This window comes from Ictidomys tridecemlineatus, chromosome 6 (genome assembly GCF_052094955.1).
Source record: "Ictidomys tridecemlineatus isolate mIctTri1 chromosome 6, mIctTri1.hap1, whole genome shotgun sequence".
In the NCBI taxonomy this organism is placed as follows: Eukaryota; Metazoa; Chordata; class Mammalia; order Rodentia; family Sciuridae; genus Ictidomys; species Ictidomys tridecemlineatus.
This window is the reverse complement of record NC_135482.1, coordinates 20348035-20375938: the sequence shown is the minus strand read 5'-3', so window position 1 is coordinate 20375938 and position 27904 is coordinate 20348035. Positions and strand designations below refer to the sequence as shown.

At 37.4% G+C, this 27904-nt stretch overlaps 1 protein-coding gene across 13 annotated transcripts in view; it reads right to left on the bottom strand.

The window, feature by feature from the left end:
- The window catches only part of Anks1b (ankyrin repeat and sterile alpha motif domain containing 1B), a 1051626-nt gene that overhangs the window by 283389 nt on the left and 740333 nt on the right, over positions 1 to 27904 (bottom strand). For all 13 annotated transcript variants that reach the window (XR_013440373.1, XM_021724502.3, XM_040279646.2 and 10 more), the window contains one exon: positions 13625 to 13723. Coding sequence is in view for 12 of the 13 variants with exons in the window: in XM_021724502.3 (XP_021580177.1) it covers positions 13625 to 13723 (99 nt within the window). In the remaining variant the exon portion in view is untranslated. The remainder of the gene's footprint in view (positions 1 to 13624; positions 13724 to 27904) is intronic.

Genomic DNA, 27904 nt, shown 5'->3' with positions numbered 1-27904 from the left:
TCCTTCCTGTCCTGCCAGGGCTTCTGGATCCCTGCCACAGCCCTTTCCTCCCAGTATTGAGAAGGGAATTCAGTGATCTAGGGAGGCTACAAGAACAGCCTTTTAAGCCTGAAACCTAAAAGGAAGCCTAGTTTTATAGACATCCCTGTTCTTGCTTTGAGTCCTTTGGTTTTTTTTCTGTCCAGTCTCTTTTCAGTTTCCATCACAAACATGTAAGCATCCTCAAGGCCCTGGGTCTCTGCCACAGCACAGTATTCACCCAGGGGCAATTGGGCTTTAGCTCCAGTTCCGCTAAGAAGGAGCAATCTGCCTGGGGGGAAGTCAATTAAGATGACTGGGATTTAGTTTCTTCACCTGTGAAAAGACTCAAGTAAGAGGATGAGCTGGATATTTAAAGGTTCTTTCCAGCTCTAAATTGGAATTGTTCTTTGAAGGATTATGTAAGGAAGAGAAAGAACTCAGATAACTAAATCCCTTTCACTCTCCCTACTGGCCGCAGTATAACTCCAAGGGAGCCATTGCTCTTTACTAAATGGGGGTGAACTTCTCAAAGTTGAAGGACAACAGCTGCTGGGGATAGCAGTAGGTGGGAACCTATTTACTTGCCTAATTCCTCCCCTATTTCTCTGTAAATATCAGGGGGGATTATGAGTAAAAATGATATTTCAGCTCTCTGGTATACACATTAAACCTTTCCAAGACAAATTCATTTAAATTAAAATATTTTAAAAATCCTCCCTCATAGGTTTGGAAGAATGCAGTTTCATTTTTGCCTTCTGAAATTGCATAAAAACTTTGGAACAGAGCTTAAGTGAATTTGGACTGTACTTCTCTCACATCCAATAGTTCTCTGAATATCCATCTGGCTTCAATAGATAGGGCTATTTTGCACTCTGTACATATACTGGGTTTTGTCCTTTGAGCTTCAAGGAACATCGGCCATTCTTTTTCCCTGTGTGTCCTTCAAGAATAGACTGGTTATTGGTCCTCACTTGTAAACAGAAAGCATGAGGCATGGGGGAGACTCTAGGAATGCAGGCCACCAGTGCTGTGGGTGCTGACATGCATAAAGAACATGCCATACTCCTTTGTAAAACATTTAAAGATAAAAGCATCAGTGAGGAAATGCCTTTAGGATTTCTGATCTAACTCACCCAGTTTTGATCTCTAATCTGCATTCTTTTTAGAACAGATTTAATAAAAATGAACTGGGCATTACTATCTTCAAGTGCTTTGTGCTCCAGGCTTAGGAAATGAAGATGAATATAGATATGGCAAAGATCCTAATCTTGAGTGAGAGAGACTACCTAGTCAATAGGTAATTTTTGTATGAGGGTAGGAAGGGAACACAAAAGGGTTAAACTTTCAATCTCACCCAGAGAGAGGATGTCATAAAATGCTTTTTCAAGTAAGTTTTAAGGAGTGACTAGAAGGGAACTTGTGTAAAAAAGGGTGGCAGTTGAGGTACAGAAAGGAATGGTGTTTCTGTCATCATTTCCTGGGACAAGAGTATATGAATTGTTCGACTTTGCAGTTTAGCGAGGGTCATGAACATCATGGTGAATCAAATGTAGTCTAATGTAAGTGGTGCACTTCCAGGCCTGACAATGGAACACTGTGTGGTCTTCCATGCTCTTCTCTACCCTGCCTTTAGATGGTAGCACTTAAAGAACTCTGCCATGATGGAAGAAACCTCAATCCCTGAGTTACTGCTTGGAGGGGAGCTACCTGACTCTGGACCTAGCATGAATAAGAACTAAAAATAATAGTGTTAAAACTCCATAATTTTGCAGTTGTTACAGTGGCTGGAGTTCACTACCCTGATTACACAGTGTGCCAGGCTAACGAATAATAAGAAAGATGTCAAGGATTTGCTGTTACTTCATAATTTCCATACCTTAGGTTACTCAAGTGTTTGACCTTAAGTCAATTACTCTTTCTTCCTTCCTCATTCTCCAAAGGTATCAAATTCTCCCTGAAATTTACAGGTTATAACAAGATAACTAATCCTCCTGGACCCTGTACCTTTTAATGACATTTTTAAATTTTATATATTATTATATATCATTATATAAAATATATTATTATATATTATATATGACTATATAAAATATATTATTTTGAAACATAATAAATATATTAAAGCTTTAAAATAAATTTATATAAAATATAGTAGTATATGAATATTTTACTTGTAAATATATAAATATGTCCATATTACATAATATATAAGAAAATATCATTAAAACGTTGTGTGTGTTTATGTATACAAAATCCATTTTTTTTCTCATTAAAATATGTGTTTTGTTAGGGCAAAGGATGCACCTACATTGTTCATTACTATAACTCTAGTGCAAAGGGAAGTGCCTGGGATATAGTAGGCAGCCTTGAGTATTTGTAGAATAAATAAATAAAGATAAATGCAATAGAATTCAGGCAGTTTTCTTTGATGAAAATGCAACTTAGCTTGGACATGTTTATTCTGAAGGCTCTGTGTTATATTCAGATGTGGGATTCCTGAAGGCAGAGCTACAAATCTAGAGACAGTGGTTTGGGGCTTACTCATGTGTAGGTGGTAGTGGCAGCTATGGGGGCAGATGGAGGTGCCAAGGGAGAGTATGGGAAGGAAGAAGAGGAGAGAATCAGGACTGAATTCTGGAGAGTATCAATTCATGAAACAGACTCCACATAAGAAGCTAATAAAGGATCATTGGGAAGAGGAGGTAGAACTAATCACATTGAGACACGAGATTTTGGAGTAGTTTGCTTTCTTGTTTGTGAGAACACTGAGTTATAGTTTGGGGGTTAGATCTGGGAATATAGAAGAATTCAATGAACACCGATTTATTGATTTATATAAATGCTGAACCCTGAAGAGTTCCCATGAAGATAGGGCCAACACCTTTTAACAAATGTGCAGCTAGTGTCATCCCTGTTAGTCATGACAAAATACCTGTGTTACACAAATCTCTGGGACAAATCCAGGAGGCTTGTGGGCCATCCTGGGCCCTTTCATTCATCTGACGTGGTAGGCTATATTTCTGATCAGAATCTTTCCTGTCTAGAAGATTTTCTGAAGTACAGCGAAGCCTCCATCTAGCTAGAGATTTGTTGCTAATATAAGTTATGTGTCAGTAAACAATGGTACACAGGTCAAATCCAGCCAATTGCCTCTTCTTATAAATAAAATTTTATTAGAACACAGCCACACTCATTCATTTCTGAATGATCCATGGTGGCTTTTATTCCACAACAGGGTTAAGTAGTTGCAACAGAAGACTTATGGCCTATACAGTGTCAAATATTTACAATCTGGCATTTTGTAGAAAAGGTTTGCCGATCCCTGGTCTAAGCACATCTATTTGTCCTAGAACAATAAGTCATTTTCAGAGCTGAAGGGATGGTCCTTGAGAATACCACAGCCTGTGTCTCCAAGGACCAGACCAACAGGAGGTGGAATACTCTATTCCTTTATCAGACTGAGTTGAGTTATATATTTACTTTAGATTGGGACCTCCATGTTAACATTGTATATATGTGTGTATATGAAACTCTGTTCTGTGGTGTGTCTTTAACAGATGTCCCTTGAGTGCTAGGCCGACATTGGGTGTCACAAAATTTAAGACATTAGCCAGTGGGGGAAGGGAATGGAAGTAAAAAGAACATGGGTAGATGAAGAGTGAGTGATGGGATGGGAGAATAAAAGCTACCCTGTCTAAATGTACCATGAGAGCATCTGTGCCTGTAGCCTGTATTTTGTCACTGCCATTCTGAAAAATAGTTTAAAAAGGAATAAGTTTTTATCATTTTTCTAAGTGACAGGGAAATAAGACTGAACCTTCCTTTCTAGACTTTTAAAGAAATTACACTGGTTGTACATTTTCCCTCTAAAGCATTATCCATTGAGACTAGAATTAACAAACATCTGAATTTCAAGGCTATTGAAAGCAACTGGAGTCTTTAAGAGCATAGACTTGAATGGGAAGCTAAAGTGAGATATCACATTTATAATATTCCTTTCAGATTCTAAAATAATCTGTGATCCTACCAAATTAAAACTTTCATTTCTGGAGAGATACTTTTCCCTGTGACACAGGAGTAGCAAAGAGACAGCTATAACCAAATCTGGCCCCTAGTGCTCTGTTTTGTTAACAAAGTAACTGAGGAAAAAAAAACCCATATAATTTGTTGGTGGGTGAGGGAATAGGACTTGTGCTTTCCAGTTTGCCACAGTTCCCACCATTCTAGATTGTCTTGTCTTTAAAGTGTTTGAGTTCTCAATCCCTCTAGTATCTTTTCATCCCTATGGTCCTTTTTTAACTTTCTAGTATTGCTAGGTTTTTTTAAAATGTATTTTCTTTGCTAAGTCTTGTTCAATAGTATTTGATCAACTCACTTCCCCGATATAGGAAGAAATATGCTCCTTTCAGTACGAAGAGTGAATATATTTTTAAAAAATCTGTGATGTTTTATGGGAATTACTGATTTGTGTGGCTCACTTGATTAGTGGTGTTTGGAGTATGAAGTCTTCTTCCCCCTATTTTTTATTGGTACATTATAGTCATACATAATAGTGGGATTTGTTGTCACATATTTGTACATGCATACAATATAGCAATATAATTTGGCCAATATCATTGCCCTGTAGAAACTATGAAGTCTTTATGTGAAATTGGAAAATCCCCAAACGTCTTTAATTTCTGTATTATTGTGCCATATATTGATATGTTAAATGTGACCCTACAGACCAGAGATATGTGCTTTTTTTGAGTGGTTTTTGCAAATATGGCTTTCGAATCATCTAACTGTGAATATCACAGTCCCAGGAAGATGGCCCAAAGTCATAAAAAATGCCTTTATTGTTATTGTTAATAGTTTTTCCATTTTTAACCCAGATATAGCATGGAAACTGGACTGTAAAGTGGATCATTATAAAGTGCATCTGTGGTAGGCAGACTTTCAAGATAGCGCCCAAAGAGCCACCCTCCTGGTATTTACAAACTTGTATAAATACCTCTTTCTGGGGCCTGGATCTACTTAGAAGTTGATTCTAAGGAATGGAATATTGCAAAAGGATGAGAAGATACTCCTGTGATTAGGTTACAAATGACTGTGCCTTCCACGCTGCTAGCACTTTCTTGTTGTCTGCAATGCTTACTCTGTTGAAGCTAGCTCCAATTGTGAGATGCTCTTTGGGTGGCTCATGTGATAAGAACTGAGGTAGGCTATCAGCCATCAGCTATGAGGCACTGAGGCCCCAGTCTGAAAGCCCTAAATAACTAAATCCTTCCTGCAATCATGAGACTGAACTAGAAAGTGGATTCTTCCTAGTTGAGTCTTGAGATGACTGTAACCTTGGAACAGACTCAGAGACAGAGGACCCAGCCTGCACTTGGGTTCCTGACTCACAGAAACTGCATTAATAAATGTTGATATATGCCAATAAAATTTGTGGTAATTTGTTATGTAGTAGCAATACAGAATTCTATTTTTCTATTGGCAAAAGGGGACTCTTTTTTGTTTCTTTTTTTTTTTAACTAAAGTCTCAAACTGAGGATAGCAAAGGTGGTGATTTAATCTAATCAAAGGTGTTTGTTGTCATTCAGTGAAAAAATAATTGAAACTATGCACCTAAAACACATACTGATTAAATTAAACTAAACTTAGAAATAAAAGTCAACTAAAATTTTGGTTTTCATTATACAGTAAAGTACAGTAGAAATGAACAAAACGATAAATATCAGATCGTGCACTATGATCAAGAGTCTGTGATAACAACATTCACTGGTCATCACATAGTTTTGAGATTTAACTGAGAAAAGCAAGCAAGCAAAGGAGAAGAGGAGAGAGAGAGAGAGAGAGAGAGAGAGAGAGAGAGAGAGAGAGAGAGAGAAGCTAGGTATTGTGGAATCCCAAAGAATATAGTGTCAATGGTTGTCAACAATATCAGTGTCTACTGAAGTCAGATCAAGAGAAGAGGAAAAGGGGCTTATGAAATCTCTGCTCTGCTGGTTACTGGTGACCTTGGCATCAGTTGTGTGGAGTGGCAGCAGAGGAACGAGTCAGATCAAAGCAGACTAAGGGAAGGGTAGGAGCAAAGGAAAGGGGTATAGAAAGTACAGAGCACTATTAAACAGTTTCAAAACATATTATAAAACAGAAAAAAATTAGAAGAGAAAATATTTTAGAATGGAGTATATGACATGAAGTTATGGTAAATACATTTTCAATTTAGGATGAGTGCTATTAAGACAGATGACACAATATGGGCCTTGACACAAAGTCCTCTGAACATTTAGTATAAAAATCCTATCTAACTTTTAGGTATTATATTACCAAAGGAAAAAAGTGATTATGCCCTTGACAAAAGGAAAACATTTTAAAACACTGTCTAAACATTTGGCTCTGCAGTTTTAGCTGGAAAAAGGTAAGTTATATGTTATAAATAAGTAATTAGATAATTGCTCTGTGTCTAGGAGATGGAAAAAGTACAACTCTAAGAACTCTAAAATGAACTCCTTTCTCAGGAAATCTTAGGCATATTTCCTTTCTTTAAAAGGTTAAAAAATGAAGTTTGATCTTCATAAAACCAGGGAAATTTTCAGGCCTGAGAACAGACTTAGCTGGAGTTAGTGAAGGAAGGGCAAACTGACATTGGAAGTCAAGTATGCAAGACGGATAGGATGAAGAAAGGGAGGAATGACTGTGATTACTGTTCTAAAGATGTCTATGATCAGAGCCCAACTAATATATTCTGTGTTTTGAATGTTATCAGATACACTTGAAGACTTGCAGATCTTTGCATTGGTGCATATTTCAACATTAAAAAGAACATATTACATAAAAGCCATTCTTGCCAAAGGAAGAAACCTGAAACGACAAATACAAAAATAAGACATCTGAAGTATGCTAAGAGATCAAGATTGTACTTAGCAAACCATCTTTTCTCTGTTTAGGAACAATCTCACCAATTACAAAACACAATATGTTAATTAAAGCATCTCAGGTGGTAATCATAGAATATTTCTCATGACAGATGAAGAACAAATATTCTGAAGACCAAAATCATATAAACAAAAGAAAGAGACATTTTGTCCATTTTCTGGCAGTGCAAAGTTGGAATGAAACCAGATGAATGTGCTGGCAGTGATATTACACTATTAGCCATCTGAAGACTGGGATCATTACCTAAGAAGGCAAAGCATCAATTCGTAGCATTATAACCTTCTGTTCGTGCTGCATACTTGATTGGGTGTTCTTATATAGGCTTCATTCATTTGTGTGCAGAGTAAGCACTTCTATCCGCCTCTTGATAGAAGCCTAATTTTGTATTGTTTCTATTAGATTGTTTTCTCTAATGGGAATGATATTCTGTCTTAAAAATAAATACTCCATTTATTCCCTGGATAATTTTAGGTGCAGTTTCTTTTGTTTATCTTTATGAAATTGCATGTTCAGGATTATAGAATTATCTTACAATTGAAGCACTCTGATTTAAAAAAACATTTGAATGACATGTGAGGAAAACATTCATTCAATCACTCATTTATTCATTCTTTTAATGATATATTGGGCTAAGCAGAAGAGGGAAAAATTCAAGGATGTTCAGCTGTTCCTGACCTCAGGTGCTTATAACATGCTACACATATCATTTGTATCTTCTGACAGGAACATGCATAGGGCTACAGAATTCTCAGGGGAATGAGAGGTGAGTGTATTCCCTTATTTCACAAATATTTATTGGCTAGCTATTTTGTGGCAGACACTGTTCTAGGGACTGTGTATGCAGAAGGGAGATAGTCATGGTCCCTGAACTCAAGGACATTGCTACCTCTGGGCAAGATGAAAAACAATAGAGTGCCTGCAAGGTAGGCGGGACTGTGACCACCAGCAGAACAGGTCCAGCAGCCTGCTGAGGGGCAGGCCCACCCCCTCCCTTAGTGCGATTAAAGAAGGAAGGAAAAATCATGCATCACTTGGAGAATGAACAATAGGTTACTGAATGGTTTTAGAAGACATCAAGGAGGAAATTAAAAAATTCTTAGAGTTAAATGAAAACACAGACACAACATATCAGAATCTATGGGACACATTGAAAGCAGTTCTAAGAGGAAAATTCATTGCTTGGAGTTCATTCCTTAAAAAAAGAAAAAACCAACAAATAAATGATCTCATACTTCACCTCAAAATCCTAGAAAAAGAAGAGCAAAACAACAGCAAAAGAAGTAGAAGGCAGGAAATAATTAAAATCAGAGCTGAAATTAATGAAATCGAAACAAAAGAAACAATTGAAAAAATTGACAAAACTAAAAGTTGGTTCTTTGAAAAAATAAATAAAATTGACAGACCCTTAGCCATGCTAGCAAAGAGAAGAAGAGAACTCAAATTACTAGCATACGGGATGAAAAAGGCAATATCACAACAGACACTTCAGAAATACAGAAGATAATCAGAAATTATTTTGAATCCTTATACTCCAATAAAAAAGAAGATAGTGAAGGCATCGATAATTTCTTAAGTCATATAATCTGCCCAGATTGAGTCAGGAGGATATAGACAACCTAAACAGACCAATAACAATAGAGGAAATAGAAGAAACCATCAAAAGATTACCATCAAAGAAAAGCCCAGGACCGGATGGGTATACAGCAGAGTTTTACAAAACCTTTAAAGAGGAACTAATACCAATACTTTTCAAGCTATTTCAGGAAATAGAAAAAGAGGGAGAACTTCCAAATTCATTCTACGAGGCCAACATCACCCTGATGCCTAAACCAGACAAAGACACTTCAAAGAAAGAAAACTACAGACCAATATCTCCAATGAACCTAGATGCAAAAATCCTCAATAAAATTCTGGTGAATCGGATACAAAAACATATCAAAAAAATTGTGCACCATGATCAAGTAGGATTCATCCCTGGTATGCAAGGCTGGTTCAATATACGGAAATCAATAAATGTTATTCACCACATCAATAGACTTAAAAATAAGAACCACATTATTATCTCGATAGATGCGGAAAAAGCATTCGACAAAGTACAGCATCCCTTTATGTTCAAAACTCTCGAAAAACTAGGGATAACAGGAACTTACCTCAACATTGTAAAAGCAATCTATGCTAAGCCTCAGGCTAGCATCATTCTGAATGGAGAAAAATTGAAGGCATTCCCTCTAAAATCTGGAATAAGACAGGGATGCCCTCTCTCACCACTTCTGTTCAACATAGTTCTCGAAACACTGGCCAGAGCAATTAGACAGACGAAAGAAATTAAAGGCATAAAAATAGGAAAAGAAGAACTTAAATTATCACTATTTGCAGATGACATGATTCTATACCTAGCAGACCCAAAAGGGTCTACAAAGAAACTATTAGAGCTAATAAATGAATTCAGCAAAGTGGCAGGATATAAAATCAACACGCATAAATCAAAGGCATTCCTGTATATCAGCGACAAATCCTCTGAAATGGAAATGAGGACAACCACTCCGTTCACAATATCCTCAAAAATAATAAAATACTTGGGAATCAACCTAACAAAAGAGGTGAAAGACTTATACAATGAAAACTACAGAACCCTAAAGAGAGAAATTGAAGAAGATCTTAGAAGATGGAAAAATATACCCTGTTCATGGATAGGCAGAACTAACATCATCAAAATGGCGATATTACCAAAAGTTCTCTATAGGTTTAATGCAATGCCAATCAAAATCCCAACGGCATTTCTTGTAGAAATAGAGAAAGCAATCATGAAATTCATATGGAAGAATAAAAGACCCAGAATAGCAAAAACAATGCTAAGCAGGAAGTGTGAATCAGGTGGTATAGCGATACCAGACCTCAAACTATACTGCAGAGCAATAGTAACAAAAACAGCATGGTACTGGTACCAAAACAGGCGGCTGGACCAATGGTACAGAATAGAGGACACAGAAACCAACCCACAAAACTACAACTTTCTTATATTTGATAAAGGGGCTAAAAGCATGCAATGGAGGAAGGATAGCATCTTCAACAAATGGTGCTGGGAAAACTGGAAATCCATATGCAACAAAATGAAACTGAATCCCTTTCTCTTGCCATGCACAAAAGTTAACTCAAAATGGATCAAGGAGCTTGATATCAAATCAGAGACACGGCATCTGATAGAAGAAAAAGTTGGCTATGACCTACATACTGTGGGGCCGGGCTCCAAATTCCTCAATAGGACACCCATAGCACAAGAGTTAACATCTAGAATCAACAAATGGGACTTACTCAAACTAAAAAGTTTTTTTCTCAGCAAAAGAAACAATAAGAGAGGTAAATAGGGAGCCTACATCATGGGAACAAATCTTTACCCCTCACACTTCAGATAGAGCCCTAATATCCAGAGTATATAAAGAACTCAAAAAATTAGACAATAAGATAACAAATAATCCAATCAACAAATGGGCCAAGGACCTGAACAGACACTTCTCAGAGGAGGACATACAATCAATCAACAAGTACATGGAAAAATGCTCACCATCTCTAGCAGTCAGAGAAATGCAAATCAAAACCACCCTAAGATACCATCTCACTCCAGTAATATTGGCAGCCATTAGGAAGTCAAACAACAACAACAAGTGCTGGAGAGGATGTGGGGAAAAGGGTACACTTGTACATTTTTCGTGGGACTGCAAATTGGTGCACCCAATTTGGAAAGCAGTATGGAGATTTCTTGGAAAGCTGGGAATGGAACCACCATTTGACCCAGCTATTCCCCTTCTCGGTCTACTCCCTAAAGACCTAAAAAGGACATGCTACAGGGACACTGCTACATCGATGTTCATAGCAGCACAATTCACAATAGCAAGACTGTGGAAGCAACCTAGATGCCCTTCAATAGACGAATGGATAAAAAAATGTGGCATTTATACACAATGGATTATTACTTTGCATTAAAAAATGACAAAATCATAGAATTTGGAGGGAAATGGATAGCATTAGAGCAGATTATACTAAGTGAAGCTAGCCAAGCCGTAAAAAACAAATGCCAAATGTCTTCTTTGATATAAGGAGAGTAACTAAGAACAGACTAGGGAAGAAGAGCACGAGAAGAAGACCATCATTAAACAAGGATGAGAGGTGGGAGGGAAAGGGAGAGAGAAGGGAAATTGCATGGAAATGGAAGGAGACCCTCAGGGTTATACAAAATTACATACAAGAGGAAGTGAGGGGAAAGGAAAAAATAATACAAGGAGGAGGAATGAAAGGAATGAATTACAGTAGAGAGGGTACAGAGAGAAGAGGGGAGGGGAGGGGAGGGGAGGGGGGATAGTAGAGGATAGGAAAGGCAGCAGAATACAACAGACATGAGTATGTCAATATGTAAATCAATGGAAGTGTAATTCTGCAAGCTGTATACGGGGTAAAAATGGGAGTTCATAATCCACTTGAATCAAAGTGTGAAATATGATATATCAAGAACTATGTAATGTTTTGAACAACCAACAATAAAAAAATAAAAAAAATAAAAAAGATGAAAAACAATAAAGAAAGAAACAAACAAACAATAACACTTCTATTAGCCATAAGTACTATGGAGAAATATAAAACAGGGAAATGTCAAGGACAGTGATAACTGGTAGGAGGTATAATTTTAGGTCATGAGGCCTCTTTGAAGTGGTGTCACCTGAGACTTGATGATGAACAAAGGTCTGAAGGAAGGGCTTTCCAGGTAGAGGGACCAATGCAAAAGACCTTGAAGCAAAAATGTGCTTGCCATTGTGGGAAACAAAAAGAAAGCCACGTGTCTGAAGTGTAGAAGGAAAAACTGACAATGTAGTCACAAAGGTAGGAAGGGGCCAGATCCTATTGACTTTCGGGACAAGATAAGAATTTTATTCTAAGTGAGAAGGAAATGCATTGGAGGCTTTAAGTTGGGTGTGATGTGAACTGATTTACGTTTTAGAAAGAGTTTTAGAGAAGTGGAAATCCAGTTGTAGAGATTAAGAAGGATTTCCAGACAGAGATTAGACATGTGTGAATCCTCCAGGTTAGAGAGGAAAAATGAGAAATCCTTAAAGTAGTCCACCAGGATGACAGATGATGATGACGATAATGATGATGATGATGATGATGTTGGTAATGATGGTGGTGGTGTTGATGATGGTGGTGGTGTTGATGATGGTAGTGGTGATGATGATAGTGACGATGATGATTCTTATGGTTCTCGAGATCAAACCCAGGACTCATGCATGGTAGGCAATGACCCTACCACTGAACTACCTGCCTCCCCTCAGCTTGAGAGGAAATAATATTTTAAGATATAAAAGTAGGGAGATAAACGATATGCACATTCAGATTATTTTGAGAATTAGTTCTAAGGACATTTTATTCTTTTCTGTTTAATGTAGGAAATTGTATGATTTTATACTCCTTCCTATGCTTGGCTCTCGTTAAATTTACAAGTGTTAAGTTTCTATCAGAAAAAACTCAGTTCACTGTCTGATGACAATTTTTATCATATAATTTCCTTAGAATAGTGTTTAATATTTCTTTCCCATTCTGAAGACAAAAAGAGAGAGAGAGTACAAAATGTAGGAAAAGCTTGTGGATCCAGGTGCATCCATTACAGCTCTTCTGCTACCCTGCCTCCAGGCTTGCCCTCCCCTAATCTTTTCCCAACTGGATGACCCCACTTCAACTTTACCTCCTTGTAATTCCTCTGGTAAATTGCTTCCAGAATTCACCAGCATAAAGTAGTCTAGTCATGTCTAGTCTCCAGTGCCTACAGAAAAAACTTTAAATTCCTTAGCCTGACACAAACTGACCCTATCTATGTTTTCTGCTTTATTTCTGACAGCACACTACACTCTCCAGTTTTAATCACACCAAAGATTCTTTTAATTTTTGATCATTTTAAAAATGGTGATGAAAGATTTTTAACAAAATTTTTTGAAGCATAAGTTCAGTGACATTAGTACATTTACACTGTTGTGCAAATCCCATTGGATTTTATATTATTAATGATTTATCTAATGCTTTCAGCAATTTGTGGCCTGGACCATACCTGGGACTAGATGGCTCTTCTGGCCTCCTGAAATGCCTTTCCCTTTCCCTTTCCCTATCCATTAAAATCCTACTTATCTTGAAAGACTAGTTCTCACATCCTACCTCTTCCTTTAGGCTTCTTTAAAAGCTTATCTAGGAACAGAACATCAACTGAGTTGCCAGATAACATACAGATTACAGTAAAAATGATGCCTCCTTGGCCAATTGCATCTAGACAGGAAGGATCTATCTATGAACTATAAATACATGGTGGGGATGGGACATTTTGGACCTCCTGAGTGATGACTCTAATAATTAGGCAGGACCCTCATAGAGATGCTGGAGGCTAAGTCTATGGAGTTGCTATTAGAGATATTGATTTTTATGGGGAATGAGGCCTTAAGCCAAGGACATTCCTGCACTTACTTAATATGACTCTAGCCTTCTTGTACCGGAGTTCTCACCTGAGGGTGGGGGGATGGATATTTGTGAAGCCTCCCAGCTGGCCACAACATATCCTGTACTACACTGTATTACATGCCCTACAGCCTGGATTTAAACCTGCTAGGAACCATACACAGGGCTAGGGCAATAAAGTATTTCTTACCTTTGGAAGGAGCTGGATTGCCTGTAGAATTCTTTGTCTGTGCCCAGAATTAAGGATACCAATTTCCAACAAATCTTGATCTTCCATAACATTGCTTCCCTGAAACAAAACCAGAATTGTTACAGACAAACTAAACGTTTACACTGTGGGAAATAATAATTTATTTAACAAAGAGTAAAATAACCAACAAGTGATCTGATTTTTTTTTTAAGCAAAGACACAAAGTCATTCTTCTGTGCAGGTGAGGGCAGAGTTGGTCCCCTGGGTTACCAATTGGGAGGTATTGAAAACTTCCCTCTCCTCACAAATCTCTCTTGGTTACTTTTTAAAGTCAGATTATCTACACTGACATTCATCCCTGTGACTTAGAATTCTGTTCCTGTAAAAATGTAAATGCATCTCAGAAGAGTTGTCATTTAGGATTATCAGTGACCTGCACATTGATGTGAATGAATCAATTCATTTTTTTAAAAAACTAATCTAAAAACAGATTTTGTGAGGAGGACTGATAGAAAAATTGACATTAAGTAGGCAGGTTAAAAGTGAGAATAATAAATTTGAAAATATTGAATGCCATATTCCTAATCAAGATGGGGAAATAGAGCAATGAATAGGATGCAGCCACTGCCCCTGACAGTCTTTACTCCTTCCAATCCAGTAATAGACATAGGTCATGCAAAGGCAGTTGGAATGCTGTGAATAGCTATGTGGTGACAGTCGCTTGTGAGTCCAGAAGGGATACGAGAGATGTTTTTGGAGCAGATGACACTTAATCAGATGTGGTTAGGACCCAAAGAAGGAGGGACAAAAGGAATATCATGTGCAATAACCTATAAGAAAAGACAAAGTATACTGAAAAGCATTGAGTTATGGGGTTATTTGGAGAGAAGAGAAAAGGTAAGAATGGAAGATAAGCAGAGGCCAGACTGCACAGATATTGTATGCAATGCCAAGAAGTTCAGACTTCATTGGGAACATCATGGGAAGCCATGGACGGGTTTTAAGAAAAGAGATACATGGTGGGATTCTAAAATTACAAAGATCATTTTGATTTCTATACCTGGGTCCCAGTTTCCTTAACTATAAAATGATAAGGTTGAATCACACAATCTCCAAGAACTAGCCTAGTCCTGAAAGTCTCAGATTTCAATGACTATATTAAGCTGCTGATTAATACATGACAGAAATTATAGGTACTCATTTTGTCCCTAGATTTGAATCTTTCATCTGTAAGCTAGAGCATCTCTTTAAATTTAGGATTCTAATTATGTCAAATGAAATAACACAGGCACAGAAAGACAAATACTGCATGTTCTTGCTCAGTGGTGGAAGCTGAGAAGTAGAGAGTGTCATGAGGCTAGGAAGGGTAGTGCTAGGGAGAGGGCAGCGGAGAGAGGCTGGGTCTTGGGTACCAAACTACATTTGGATGGAAGAAACTGTTATTTTGTTCTATATAGTACAGTAGGATAACTATAATTTATAATAATTTATTATATATTTCAAAATAACTAGAAGAATTTGAACTTTACCCACACATAGAAAGGATAAATGTTTAAGGAAATGGAAATGCCAATTACCCTGATTTGATCATTACACATTGTACAAATGTATCAAATTATTATGCTGTAACTGCTAAGTATAAATATTATAATGTCAATTAAAAAAAAGAAAAGTATTTTAAAAATTAAGGATTCTATAGAAGTTCAAGAATCAAGATTGGTACTTTTCTGGAAAAATCCCCAAACTCTGTTCTATTAGTGTATAACACAAAACACTTATGAATACCTGCTTGTGGATGGCAACAGGTGCAGAAATAAGTTCAAAGTAAAAGAAAATGAACTGGAAGGGGCAATACCGGGGCCACGGTGTTGAGGAGGTTGCTGCAGCTGTGCTAGAGATGATTTGGGCTTAAACTAAGGTAGTAGTCATCGGAGTCAGAAAGAAGCAAATGGATTTGAAAACTATCAACAAGTTTAACTTGGAGATTGAACATGTGGGATGATGGAGAAATGCAGAATGCATCCTGGTTCCAGGCTGGAACAGGGGTGGATCTGGATGGCTTTCCCTGGGATAAGAGAGGAGGAGGAGGGGCAGGCCTAGCATGGTGCAAAGTGAGACTAATGCTTTTTCCTGGACAGGGACTGAATAGATGGATGTAAACAGTTTAATATCAGACTACATTATAAATGGATAATTGATTGTTCTTAGAAGGATTAAAGCCATTAGAACGGTACCATAGCTAAGTATTTAAAATGAGCATTCAATGGACAAAAGCATTCCACCTACTCATAGTATCATTCCTATGCTTAAGCTACACCAGCCATCTCAGAGGAAGCAGAACGATTCAGGTATATAGCAGCTTGATAATGAAAAACCTAATGAAAAACAAATAAACCTAGCCTTGGCAATATGCCACAGGAAACACTGCTCTCAAGAAATTACTCAGTGCACACAATAGAGCATGGCTAAGAATATAAATGACTTCATTTTGAGAAAGTGTTATTATTTCTAGAAATGGACTATTGCGACATGAGCAAGATATGTGATACTTAATCTGATTTTTACTCTTTCTGAGATATTTACAAAGGAGTTACTGACCCCCATCCCCCCCACAACCAACCAAACAACAACAATAACAAAAAAGAAGGAAACAAAGTCCTTTGGCCATCTACGAGCTAGAGCACAATCAGTTTTTCTATGTGCTGTATTAGCAACCCTCACATTCATTTCATGCAAAATATAAAGCCCAGTTTTTTTGTACAAACCCCAAACATACAAGAATCCTATAGTTTGTAGGACTTACTATGTAAAATTCTGAAAACTTGAGGTCAGTTTTTGAATACTGAGATAATTTTAACAAATCGTTAAACTCCACTGCTCTGCCTCTAAGCCACCCCAATATTATCTTTTCTGTCTTCAGTAAGGGAAGAGTCTTTTAGAAGAATTGTAGATAAGTCAGACATTTTTAAGGAAGGCATTAAGTACATGATAATAGTTTCTGTTTGGTTCAAATTTCCTAACAAATACTTTTTTTTTTTTTTGTACCAGGGATCAAACCCAAGGGTGCTTGGGTAAGTGCCACTGAGTCACATCCCTTACCCTTTTTATTTTTTTTTATTTTGAGACAGGATATCACTAGATTGCTTACAGCCTCACTAAGTTACTGAGCCTGGCTTTGAACCTGTAGTCCTCCTACTTCAGCCTCCTGAGCCACAGGGATTACAATCATGTGCCACCATGCCCTAGCAAACACTTTCAAAAAATGAGTGAGAAGTATGGGAGGCATAATGAGAATTGTGAGAATGTGCTTAAGGGCAAATAATACTAGTCAGGAAACATAAAGAAAAGAGCTCTTTTCCTCCATGAGGCACACTGTTAGAAATTTTGAATTCTGCTAACTACTTTGATGTGTTTATTACATGATGTATATACGTATGGGATCATCACATGGCACCCCATAAATGTGTACAATTGTGTGTCAATGAAAAATTAATATAAAAGAAAATGTTTTCTCTATTTCTACAATAGAAAGAAAATACATACAAAACATCTTGCTGTGTCATTCATCCAGTCCTCTGTCTAAACAGCAGGGGACTCAGAGTCTAAAAACCTGGGTTCAGGTCATGGTTGGGTAAATTTGGCTTAGTCTTTTGTTTCTTTGGCCTTCATGATTCTCACTTACAAAATGAAAGTTTAAAAAATATCCATTCACTTCAAAAAATTGTATGATTTCAGTCCTGATTGACTTTTGATTAGGATCATTATATAAAAACAGATTGTATATTTTGAAATTACCTTTTATGTTTCAGAATTTGTAACCTAAAGTTAGCTTTAACAAATGATTATAGAGAAGTTCAAGAATACATCCTTTTTGTTTGACAAATCAATCTTGGTATTATGAATTTATAAAATTTCTATTAGAGGAAATAATGGAATACCTTATTTTTATACTATTATGGATTCTTATAGATTTTCAGAAAAAAACTCAAAACATTTGAGGACTTACATCCTCAAGGTGCCCAAAGGAATATAAATATTTCCATTCTTCCTGTGGAGCTGGGATTTATTCTTACTTTATCACTTGTTTTTACTAAATGGTAGAGAGTCTCAGCTTAGCTTCTTTTTTCCTAATAAAAACTGAACATAAAATACAGCTTCCTCCCTCTTCCCTCCATTTTTTACACAAATGCCAGATCACTGGTTTTTGCAGCAGAGCTCCATTGTGCCTGTCTTCTGCTCAGCCACCTACTCCAGTGCACTCCACCTCCTCACCTCCCCAGTACACCTGCTGTCTCTACTTTATCTCCCTTTTTCTCCTCCACCCACTATAATAGGCTTTTATCCTCTATTAACTCCATAGAATTCTCCTCCAAGTGTTGAGAATGACCTCTCAAATGCCAAATCTAGTTGATTCTTTTCAATCTTGCTTTCAAGTACTTGGACACATGTGGTTGGTGACCACTATAAGCACAACACAGATTTTAGAATATGTCCATCATTGTAGAAAGTTCTATTAGACAGTGCTGCTCTATAGTTACAGAATTGAAATTGCAGTGAAATCTTCACATAGTAGGGGCAAAAATGGAGCAGGAAATAAAAAATATTCATGAGTCATTCTCAAGATATGATTATTTTATGTTTCTTAGTCAAAGTTTATGAACATTATGAACATTAAATTTAGAATCTTTAGGAAAATTCTAACTTTTTAGTCATCAAAACAAATTAGAAGCTTATTCTACTTTCAATAGTATTTCTTTATTATGGGACTAGCAATCCATGATATAAAAATGACAAGTATAACTGCTAAAATATTATTATCTTGACACCCTACCAGGCGCTCTGCACAGGTATTTAGATAAAATTGCTTAGTCAATGACTTATTAGAAGGATCAGAGAGGCCCAAGGCAATGTTCTTATAACAACTGTTCTTTCACAGACAAGAAATGTCTAAGCCAGGGTGTCTTTATTGCTTTCTTAAGCATGGAATGAGAAAAATCACCTCATATTTTATGCATTGATAGCTGAAAGCTGAAGTTTTTCTGACCATGGGGAGAATATTTTGTGCAAGTGATGTTTTCAACTGTGACAAACTAATAAGGTGACCAATAGATTGAAAAGCAGTATTTTGTATTTAATGATCCATTAGAAGTAAAACTGCATTTCATTTAAATCATCTCTTAAGGATATCTAGACTGATGGCTCTGTCTCTAAGGACTGCAGCTTCAGACATTCCCCTACCGTCATAACCTTAATGCCACATCACATTCATTTAGAAATCTTTCCTTCACTTCACATGTTATATAAAATGCTAGGGAAGCATGCTTAAGGACCAGAGGGAGTTGGCTTCTTCTTAATATAAGCATAAGCTGGATAATATTATTCAGTCTCTCTCCATTCAGTCCAAGACTAAAAAAAATCAGAGGCTACTGTTGACTGGAGAAAATTGCTTTTGGTTTATAATTAACTCAATTAGATTCTTATCCACAATTTGTGTGGTCTTAAATATTTAAAATAGGATAGTTGTATAAGAGAATTACACCAAGATCTTGCAAACTCACACATGGAAAAACATGTACTTTTAAAAATTTTTATAGCAAAAATAACATGGTGCATATAATTTTCTTGGAATAAAAATGATATGTTTTAGCTTCTATAGAAACAGAGTCAATTTGATATCAATTAGTAAGTAAACCCAATGCACATCTTTTCTGCATGATTATGGTAATAGTTATTGTAATAAATACTAAATTTAAACTTCTGTCAGTGTTGGAACAAATCTTTATTTAGCTCATCATACGGAAACATGGTTACTATAAATGATCATATAATGGAAGAAGTCCAATTTTATTTCCCTCTCTCACAATAACAAAATGGCACTGGAAGAAACTTTTGTAGTCCATTTTTAAAAATCTCTCTACATTAGTCTTCCATTTAAATTTATTCTTTCAATTGCAATGGAATTTCTTGTACACACATAATGAAATTTTCATGCTTTTAGCTTATGAAGAAAGTTTTCTGGATATTTCAGATGACATAGATTATTCATTCTAATCAATGTTACCTCACCAAGCAGTAAGAGAGCATCTTTTTTAAAAAAATATTTATTTTTTTAGTTGGACACAATATCTTTATTTATTTATTTTTATGTGGTGCTGAGGATCGAACCCAGGGCCTCACATGTGCTAGGCGAGTGAGCATTCTACCGCTGAGCTACAACCCCAGCCCCAAGAGAGCATTTTATATATGCAATTCATATATTTTAGCAGAATAAAACTATATGTTAGATTTAATTTTGAGTCTTATTTAATAGCTAATATGATTATCTTTATAACTAATTGATTTCCTCTTCATTTTGAGGTCTATTTCCCTTTGACACATTTGTTTCCAAGTTATAGAAAAAGAGGAGAAATTTAAGTAAGCAGGTAATTTGTTAAAGTGTTGAGCAGAATTTGCTGAAATCATAAATTATAATTATGATTCATTTGAGACATGTGTTCATGCAAATTTTAGAATTATGTGTATTTATAAAATACTGCAAAGTTATTTATATAGTAATTTGTATTGCTTTGGTCATAGCTATAAGAGAGGAAACCAACTCTTCATTTAAGGAAGCCAATTTATAGGTTCTTCAATAGGAAAAGTTGATGAGAACAAAACTCATTGTGTGTTCTTATTTTTCTCTATCTACTTATCCACCTACTTACCTATCTACTGTATGTATTCTACTGTGTATGCGTATAATACATCTTATTTGAGTCTCACCACAACTCCATGAGATAGGTACTTAAATAACTAACTTGTTCCTGCAGGTGATAGGAACCTTTCTCATAACTTAGCCCACATTACTTCCAGTGCAATATAGGAGAGAAAAGGTTCAGTTACAAAAACATGGTTGAACCTCAACTATTTATATTTTAATTTTAGAGCCATAAGAACTTTGCATGTGAAAGCAAGTGTTCCAATGTATTTTATGTTTGGTTTCATAGCATTTAAGCAACAATGAGTCCCCTCTATGGGAGAGAAGTTTGAAAACTGTATGACCTCCCCTCTGCTCACTGAATCATGGAATCAGGGTTGGCAGGGACCTGGGGGTTTCCTAGTCTAAACTTTCCCTATGACTGCAAAGTCTTACCTTCTCTTTTGAAGCGTGGTGTCTAGCTGGGTTTATACCATCCCCAAAGGGGTAGGGCGGACATTAAATGTTTTAAATAGCCTTTCCCAGAAGCTGAGTCTGAGCAGGGGGTGGGGTTGTGGTTGGGGGGGGCACCTTAATTCTACTCTTTCAGCTCCCACTGTGATGCAGACCAAGTGTTATAGCAGAGCTATTAGAGGAATATGCCAAAAGCAGAGATGAAAGGAAAACAGTTAGCAGCTGTCCTGTGTCCTTTCCCAATCACAAGCTGTGAAGTTAAAAAAAGTTTTTTTCCTTGAGTAGGCTGCACATAATCTTGGCAGGTATTGGAGTTTTACTCTCCTATCTAATATGCTGAACATTTCCCAGTGCCTCACAAGAGAAAGTGAGCAGTAACGAGGTTAGCTCTCCAAGGCAGAGGAACATGGCGCCGTGGTATTTCTAGCAGCTTCCTCTTAAAACTACGCTCTCCTGGTGGTGCAGAGAAGCTCCTGAATGTGGCCCACACACCCACACATAATGAGCAGGGAGAAGAGCCAGAAAAAATTAATGTTAACCACCAGCCTCTAAGCAGACTGTGTCCAGGAGCTTTGTCTAGCTTATTTATAAATTTTACAGGGGCTGAGGTTGTGGCTCAGGGGTAGAGTGCTTGCCTAGCATGTGCGAGGCCCTGGGTTCAATCCTCAGCACCATATAAAAATGAATAGATAAAATAAAGATATTGTGTCCAGTTATAACTAAAAAATTTTAAAAAAATTTACAAGAACCTTGTAAGATGGGTGGTATTATCTTTATTGTATAAATAAGGAAATTGAGTCTCAAATATGTGAAACTATTTCTTCAATGTCACTCAGTCAGTAAATGATAGATCTGGGATCAGTGTTTTATTCTGTCAGACTCTGAGATGATGTTTCCTTCACTATAGAAAGAGAACCCCATGTTCAGTAGGAGATTATGTGTGGGGAGATTCCAGTCAACAGGTGTGCAATGTCACTAGCGAGTAACTCCTATGACACTATTTTTCAAATATATACATAGACATATAGATCATTGAGAACGACTGCCATACTTTCTCTAACACATTTTATTTTGAATAAATTATCTTCTGAAAGATCAAGCTGTTAGTTTCCCTTCAAAACGGCTTGAGTGGAACCCAGAGCCAGGCATGTTAATGAAAGTACCCAGGGCGCTTCTGCCTAAAGCACCACATACTCACTCTGCTCTGAGCTGGGTATATACAGGGAGGTGAGAAATAACAACATGGTGTTAGATTGGTATAAAGGATACAGATCTTCTACAGAGCTCCGTCAGACTACCTGTCTGGTCGGCTTAGAAAATGAAGTTTTCCAGAAATGAATTAAGGTGGAGGATGTCTGGGAACTAAGGGTATTTGTGTCCCTCAGACTATGTTCAGGATTGAGAGCTTTATATTGCTTGATTCTGGAGGTCACTATAATTATTATCCTTATCAAATTAAAAATCGAAGGCACAGAGAAACTGATAAGTTGTCTGCGGTCACACAGCTAACCCTAACCCTAACTGCTATTAAGAAAGTTAAGAGTGCTGAGGTAAAACAAAACAAGAAAGACCTATGCTAGAAAGACTGGTCAGGAAAGCCTTTCTGAGCAAGTGATGTGTAAATTAACACCTGAGGGATTTCAAGGAGCAACCCAGCAAGAGCCATTAGAAGAGCATTCCAAGCAAAAGTGAAAAAGGTGCAAAGGCACTGAGGTGAGAAAAGTAGGAATATTCTAGAAACACACAAAATTCTACTAAAATGGAATTCAGTGACTCAGGGAGAAGGAGACCTTAGTGGGGAAAGCAAAGTATGAATAATGCAGGGACTTGTAGACCCTGAGAAGGACTTTGAATTTATTCTACATGCCATGGGAAACACTGAAGGACATAAACTAATTTGCATCTTTGTACTCTGGCTATGGTGTGAAAAATAGATGAGGAAACCGGATGATATAGAAGTTGAACTCAACAACAGAAGCTGAAATAGCCTAGAAACATTAAGATATATGGCCTTTTGGAGGACCATGGGAATTGGCCTCACTCAGGAGTCGAGTTTCCAAACTAAATATAATCTTACATTTGAATCAATGAGAAAAGCCAGATGGCAAAGATAAAAATCAGCATAGCCTTTGATAGAGATTCTAAATTCATACAACTATGGTGAAGATTTAGCAGTACCTATTATGCCGAAAATGCAGTTCACACTCCACGGTGCCAGCGATTCTATTTCTAGGTTGTGGCAACGCTGTTGGTAGGCTGAGTCCCTCTCCCTGGCTTCCTTCTACTACAGAGACTGGCTACGCTAGTGGTGGGACATGTGACAGAGGCTGTCCATTGGAAAACTGGAGAAGCCTTTGCTTTACTGATGAAAAGAGAGAAATGTACCTTCTCCCTCATTGTGCCCAAGAGGAAGTACTGTGGGCGTCCTTCAGGATGTGCAGGTAAACTGCATGGGCCCACAGTCCTCTGAACACCAGTGGTAGGTCTCTCTCGGGAAGCAGGCAGGCAGAGACTATGGAAGAGGTAGCTCTGAGCAAGAAGGTCTCTCCGTCTTGTGCATCTAAGTTGCCCTTAGGGTTATCTGTCAGTGAAAATAATGATGGTGACATGTACCGCCACATGTAACAGAGGTCCTAATGGGGTGACAGTGTTTTACTGCTCACCTAATATAGACTGGGGTGTAACAACACTAAGAATAGCAGAGAAGGGATATCAGAAAGAATGAAAGTTATGCAAACCAAGTTGGGGTGTGTGTGTGTGTGTGTGTCAATTTTTAGCACTGCTTCTTCTTATTTTGACTTGAAATTGTGAAATCTCATAAAAATATTCTTGAAAGAATTTCCTCTGGATTTTGAATCTTGTTAACACTGGATATGAAATTATCCAAGTGTTCTTGGAGTTGACAGATTTTAAATCTGGGAGTGGCTTTCAGCTTGCAACTGAAGACAGCAGGCATCCAGAGATTGTATGGTTATGGTCTAAAGGAAGTACATTTGTGCAGAAGTCTGGTATTCCTTAGGAAAAAAACGACTCTTGAAATCCATACACATTATAATCTTATCAGGGCAGAAGCACTAAGAACATTTGGTGGCATGTACATCTAAGTTGCCCTGACCAGGGTTGGCCTCAGCGTGTGGCTCTGCCCTGAACTCTGGAGGTCTCAAGAGTTGTGTGTAGGTAGGTCCTTTGCCACCTGGAAAGCCTGTGGAGGGCAGTGGTGATCTCTTTATGGAAACAGCTGAGTGATGGAGTATTTCTGACTTTTCCCCACGTTTATTTTTAGTTTTGGTATTTAAGACATTTTTCTAGAGATGACTTTAGGATAAAGAACATTTTCTACCCCATGAAAGTGTTTCCTAGGCTTATTTGATTTTTTGAAATTTGGTGGTGGGAACAATCACTGGCACACAACCTTGGGCTGCAGTGTGGGGCCATCAAAGCAGGCAGACAGGCAGAGCTGCCCTAGCTGAGCGATGGGAGCAAGATCACGAGGCAGGGAAGTCTTCTGAGCAGTCGTGGGGCTGGCTGGCCACATCATGTGGCCATGGGTTGAATACAAAAGGAAGGTTTGTACATGGGATATAAACACTCCTGTCCCTTGTGCCACATTGACACCGTGTAGGATGCTCTTGTGTACACCATTTTCTTCATCAAGTAATATTACTTAACCCTTTAAGAGAAAGAAAAGGAAAGAATATCCTTCCTCATAGTGAATATTATTAACCATTCCCTTGTCTAATTTTTTTAACCTAAAGAAAGATTTTTAAGATATTTGATATTAAAACCATCATGAAGTTCTTCATATTAACTTAAATTGTGCATTATGATTACGGACACACCATGTCTAGTTAAAGAGGTGGTACACAGCCATAGTATCTCCTTTCTGTCTACTTTGTGTTCTATGTCATTCTCTTTGATTGGACAGCAAACTTCCTAGGGGAAAAGATCATGCTGTATGCATCTTTGTATTTCCTCTTACACCTGTTTGCTTAGTATTAAGTAAAATAAAGCTTGAATACATAAGTAAAAACAAGAGGCACAGATTTATAAAAATATCAATAAAAACTGTCTAAAGGTCACTAAGCTAAGTTAGTAGGAAAAGGATTGAAAAGTTTCATCAGGAAATTCTAATATGCAGGATACTTAATGTGTCTTTTTTCCCCTTTAATTGAAGAAAAGATAAAGATGGAATTGCCGGTACACCATAACACCAAAATGTTCTTGATTTTTTTTTTCAGTTTTGCAAATTCTCATGATTTGATTTTCATCCAGGACTGTCAGTTGAGACATCTGATAATCTAAAAGCATTCAGAGAATTAGGATCCCATATGGCTCAAAAATATTTCCTATCCGGAAGGAAAAAGAGAACATACTGTGAAAATAATACTGGTATATTCTTCAATTTATGTGTACAAGAAGCACAAATGAATTTAAATCATTTTTCACAGTATAATGATTATAATGATCATCAGGATCAATTATAACAACCAAAATAAAAAGAATTTGCAGCTTTTCATAATCATGCCACGTTATGAAAAAATCAGCATTTTAAAATAATGATAATGATAGAGTTGTGTTTCGTCTAACAGAAGAAACATTTATTAGAAATGAGCACTGAATTTAGATTTCTGACTTATCATGAGCAAATTAATTGTATAAACAAAAAAATTTATTCAATTTCCTTGAGACTTAAGTTTTCTCAACTGAACAATGAGAGGTTTGGACCAGATGTTAGTTCCTAACACACATCTGTTCTGGATGTTCTAACAAGGTATATGAGCACTCACATCCTCCTATTGTGTGAATAATAATCACAAAATAATAATAAATCTTTTTTTGGGGGAAAGTAATTTTCTTCAAGTAAGTGTCCAGTATTGAGAGATACATATAGGAGAAGGGGAGTTGGGCTCAGTCCCAAGTTTCATACAAATCAACAATGATGAATGTTTGTTGCTGAGTGTTAACTGTGGACCAGGCACTGTTTTACCCTTAGAAGAAATCTACAAATCTGTTGCTATTAGAATTGAGAACAAGGAAGTGGAGAGAAAACTAGCAACTTGATTGAAGTCACAGTAAGTGGCAGACCTGCTGTGGAATCAGATGTTCCCTGGCCACCCATGGCATATAGACAAGTGTCTTCCACAAGAAGTTGACCCATTGGGGTCTGATGGTAGAGGTAGTCTCTATCAGCCCATTGGTCTCCATTTTCCTATAATTTCTACCAAGGGATTGGAGATTAACAAAGGAATAGGGAGTCTGGATCTCCTGGGTTCCTGTCCCAGCTTTGTTCTTCATTAGCAGTGTGGTTTGGAGCCAAAGAACTTCTTTCCTCATCTGTAAAATGGGGCTAAGAATAACACCTACCTTTTAGGGATGTGGTGAAGTGATTTATATGAAGTTGCTTTATAAACTATAAAGTAAAATTGCTAAAAATAAAGCATCCCTGCAGGAACTCCTTTTTTTAAAAAAGAACATAGCACTGTAAATCTTCTAGTTTCATGTTGTTTTTGCCAGAAATAGTCTATTCTGAAAGAGGCAGCATGTGTGGTATGGGGAAAAAATGCAGGTTTTATTCCTAGCTCTGCCATTTACTTAAATTTGTGGCCTTGGGCAAGTCACTTAATTGGGCATCCCATAGGGCCCAAAGCTCAAAAGGCCTTGTACTTGGAGTTTAATGCTCTGTAGTTCCTGTCTTGAAATCTGCTAGTTATGTTTTTTGAAATTTGTATTTTGTAAGTTAAGTCTGAAGGGACAATGGAGCATGTACTGGGATCCTGGCACTTCAGCTGCGGTGCCTTGCTTCCCACTGCTGCATATGGGTAGGTTCTGGCAGAGAACCCCTTTACTGCTGCCAGATGCCATGGGTCCTGCCTGACTTACCCTCCTCAGCCCAGAGCTGAAACTGCTACTATCCTTTACTCCCAGCAGGAGCCTGAGTGCTGGCATGAGAGGGTTTATGTCAGTATTCCTGTCTCATAGCACCTGACTGGCCACACCATGGTACATCCATAGGGCAACCTGCCAGAGGCTACCCAGGTCCGGTACTAAACATGCCCTAGTACAGAGATTTAAGATTTCTTGGGTGTTCCATGTGTGCCATGGATTAGAGGGATAGACCCCTGTGAAAGGGAGACACCTGGCTCAACTTCCCCAGACCCTGCTCTGTCAGGACACTGCATTGGTCAAGGGGGTAGTGGAGATCCAGCCAGTGTCCTGCAACAGGAAGCAGGCTCCAAGGTGTCTGAGAGAATCCGCTCTCCACTCAAGTATCTCGTGTTTAAGAATGCTTCCTTGGCTGGCTCCACTCCTGGGGGCATTCTCCCTCCTCCTAACCTTCCTGGAGTGGCTTTGTGTGTGTTTTTGTTTTCTTGACCAGTCCAATACATTCTTTGGATGAAAACTACAAAATATGAATTGAATAATTTTGGTGATCCTGCATGGGAGTTACATGCTTATAAATATTTGCACTTAACAGCAGTATTGTACAATATAAAAAACCAAAGGAAAATTCATGCTAACAACATAAAAATTTTAATTTTTCTTTACTAAAAAGATTAAGTAGTAAATAGCACCCAAACAAACTAAAACACCATGGGAGTCCAGAGAAAGACCATTTATCATTTATGTGTGTATATAAATGACATTCTTTTGTCTTTTCTTTGAATATAAGGCCCCACGTTTTTATTTTGGACTGGGCTCCACAAATTATAGAGCTACAGATGCTCCCAGGGTGGAAGCTTTGCATAATCATCTGGTTTCTGCCTCACTCCACAGGTTAATCTGCAGTACCTCTCAGTTATACTTTAAACTCAGTTAGGGAACACGGTTGGACTGACCCCAAAACAGCTCACTGCTCAGTTATCTGTGGCTTTTGCTTTAACTTTCCAAGTGGATAGAAAAGAAGAAATGGAAGCCATTCCCTTGGAAACCATGGAGGTCATTTAACTCTAACAAGAGGGGATGCTTCTCTAGTCATTTATTAGATATGATTTTCATTTTAAGTTCTTGAGTTATCTAAAAGATTATGAGGACAAAGAGAAACATTGTAACTTGCCTGGACTTGTGGGGCTCATTCATTCATTCATTCATTCATTCTCTCATTCACTTAAACTACCATTTCACAACATTTA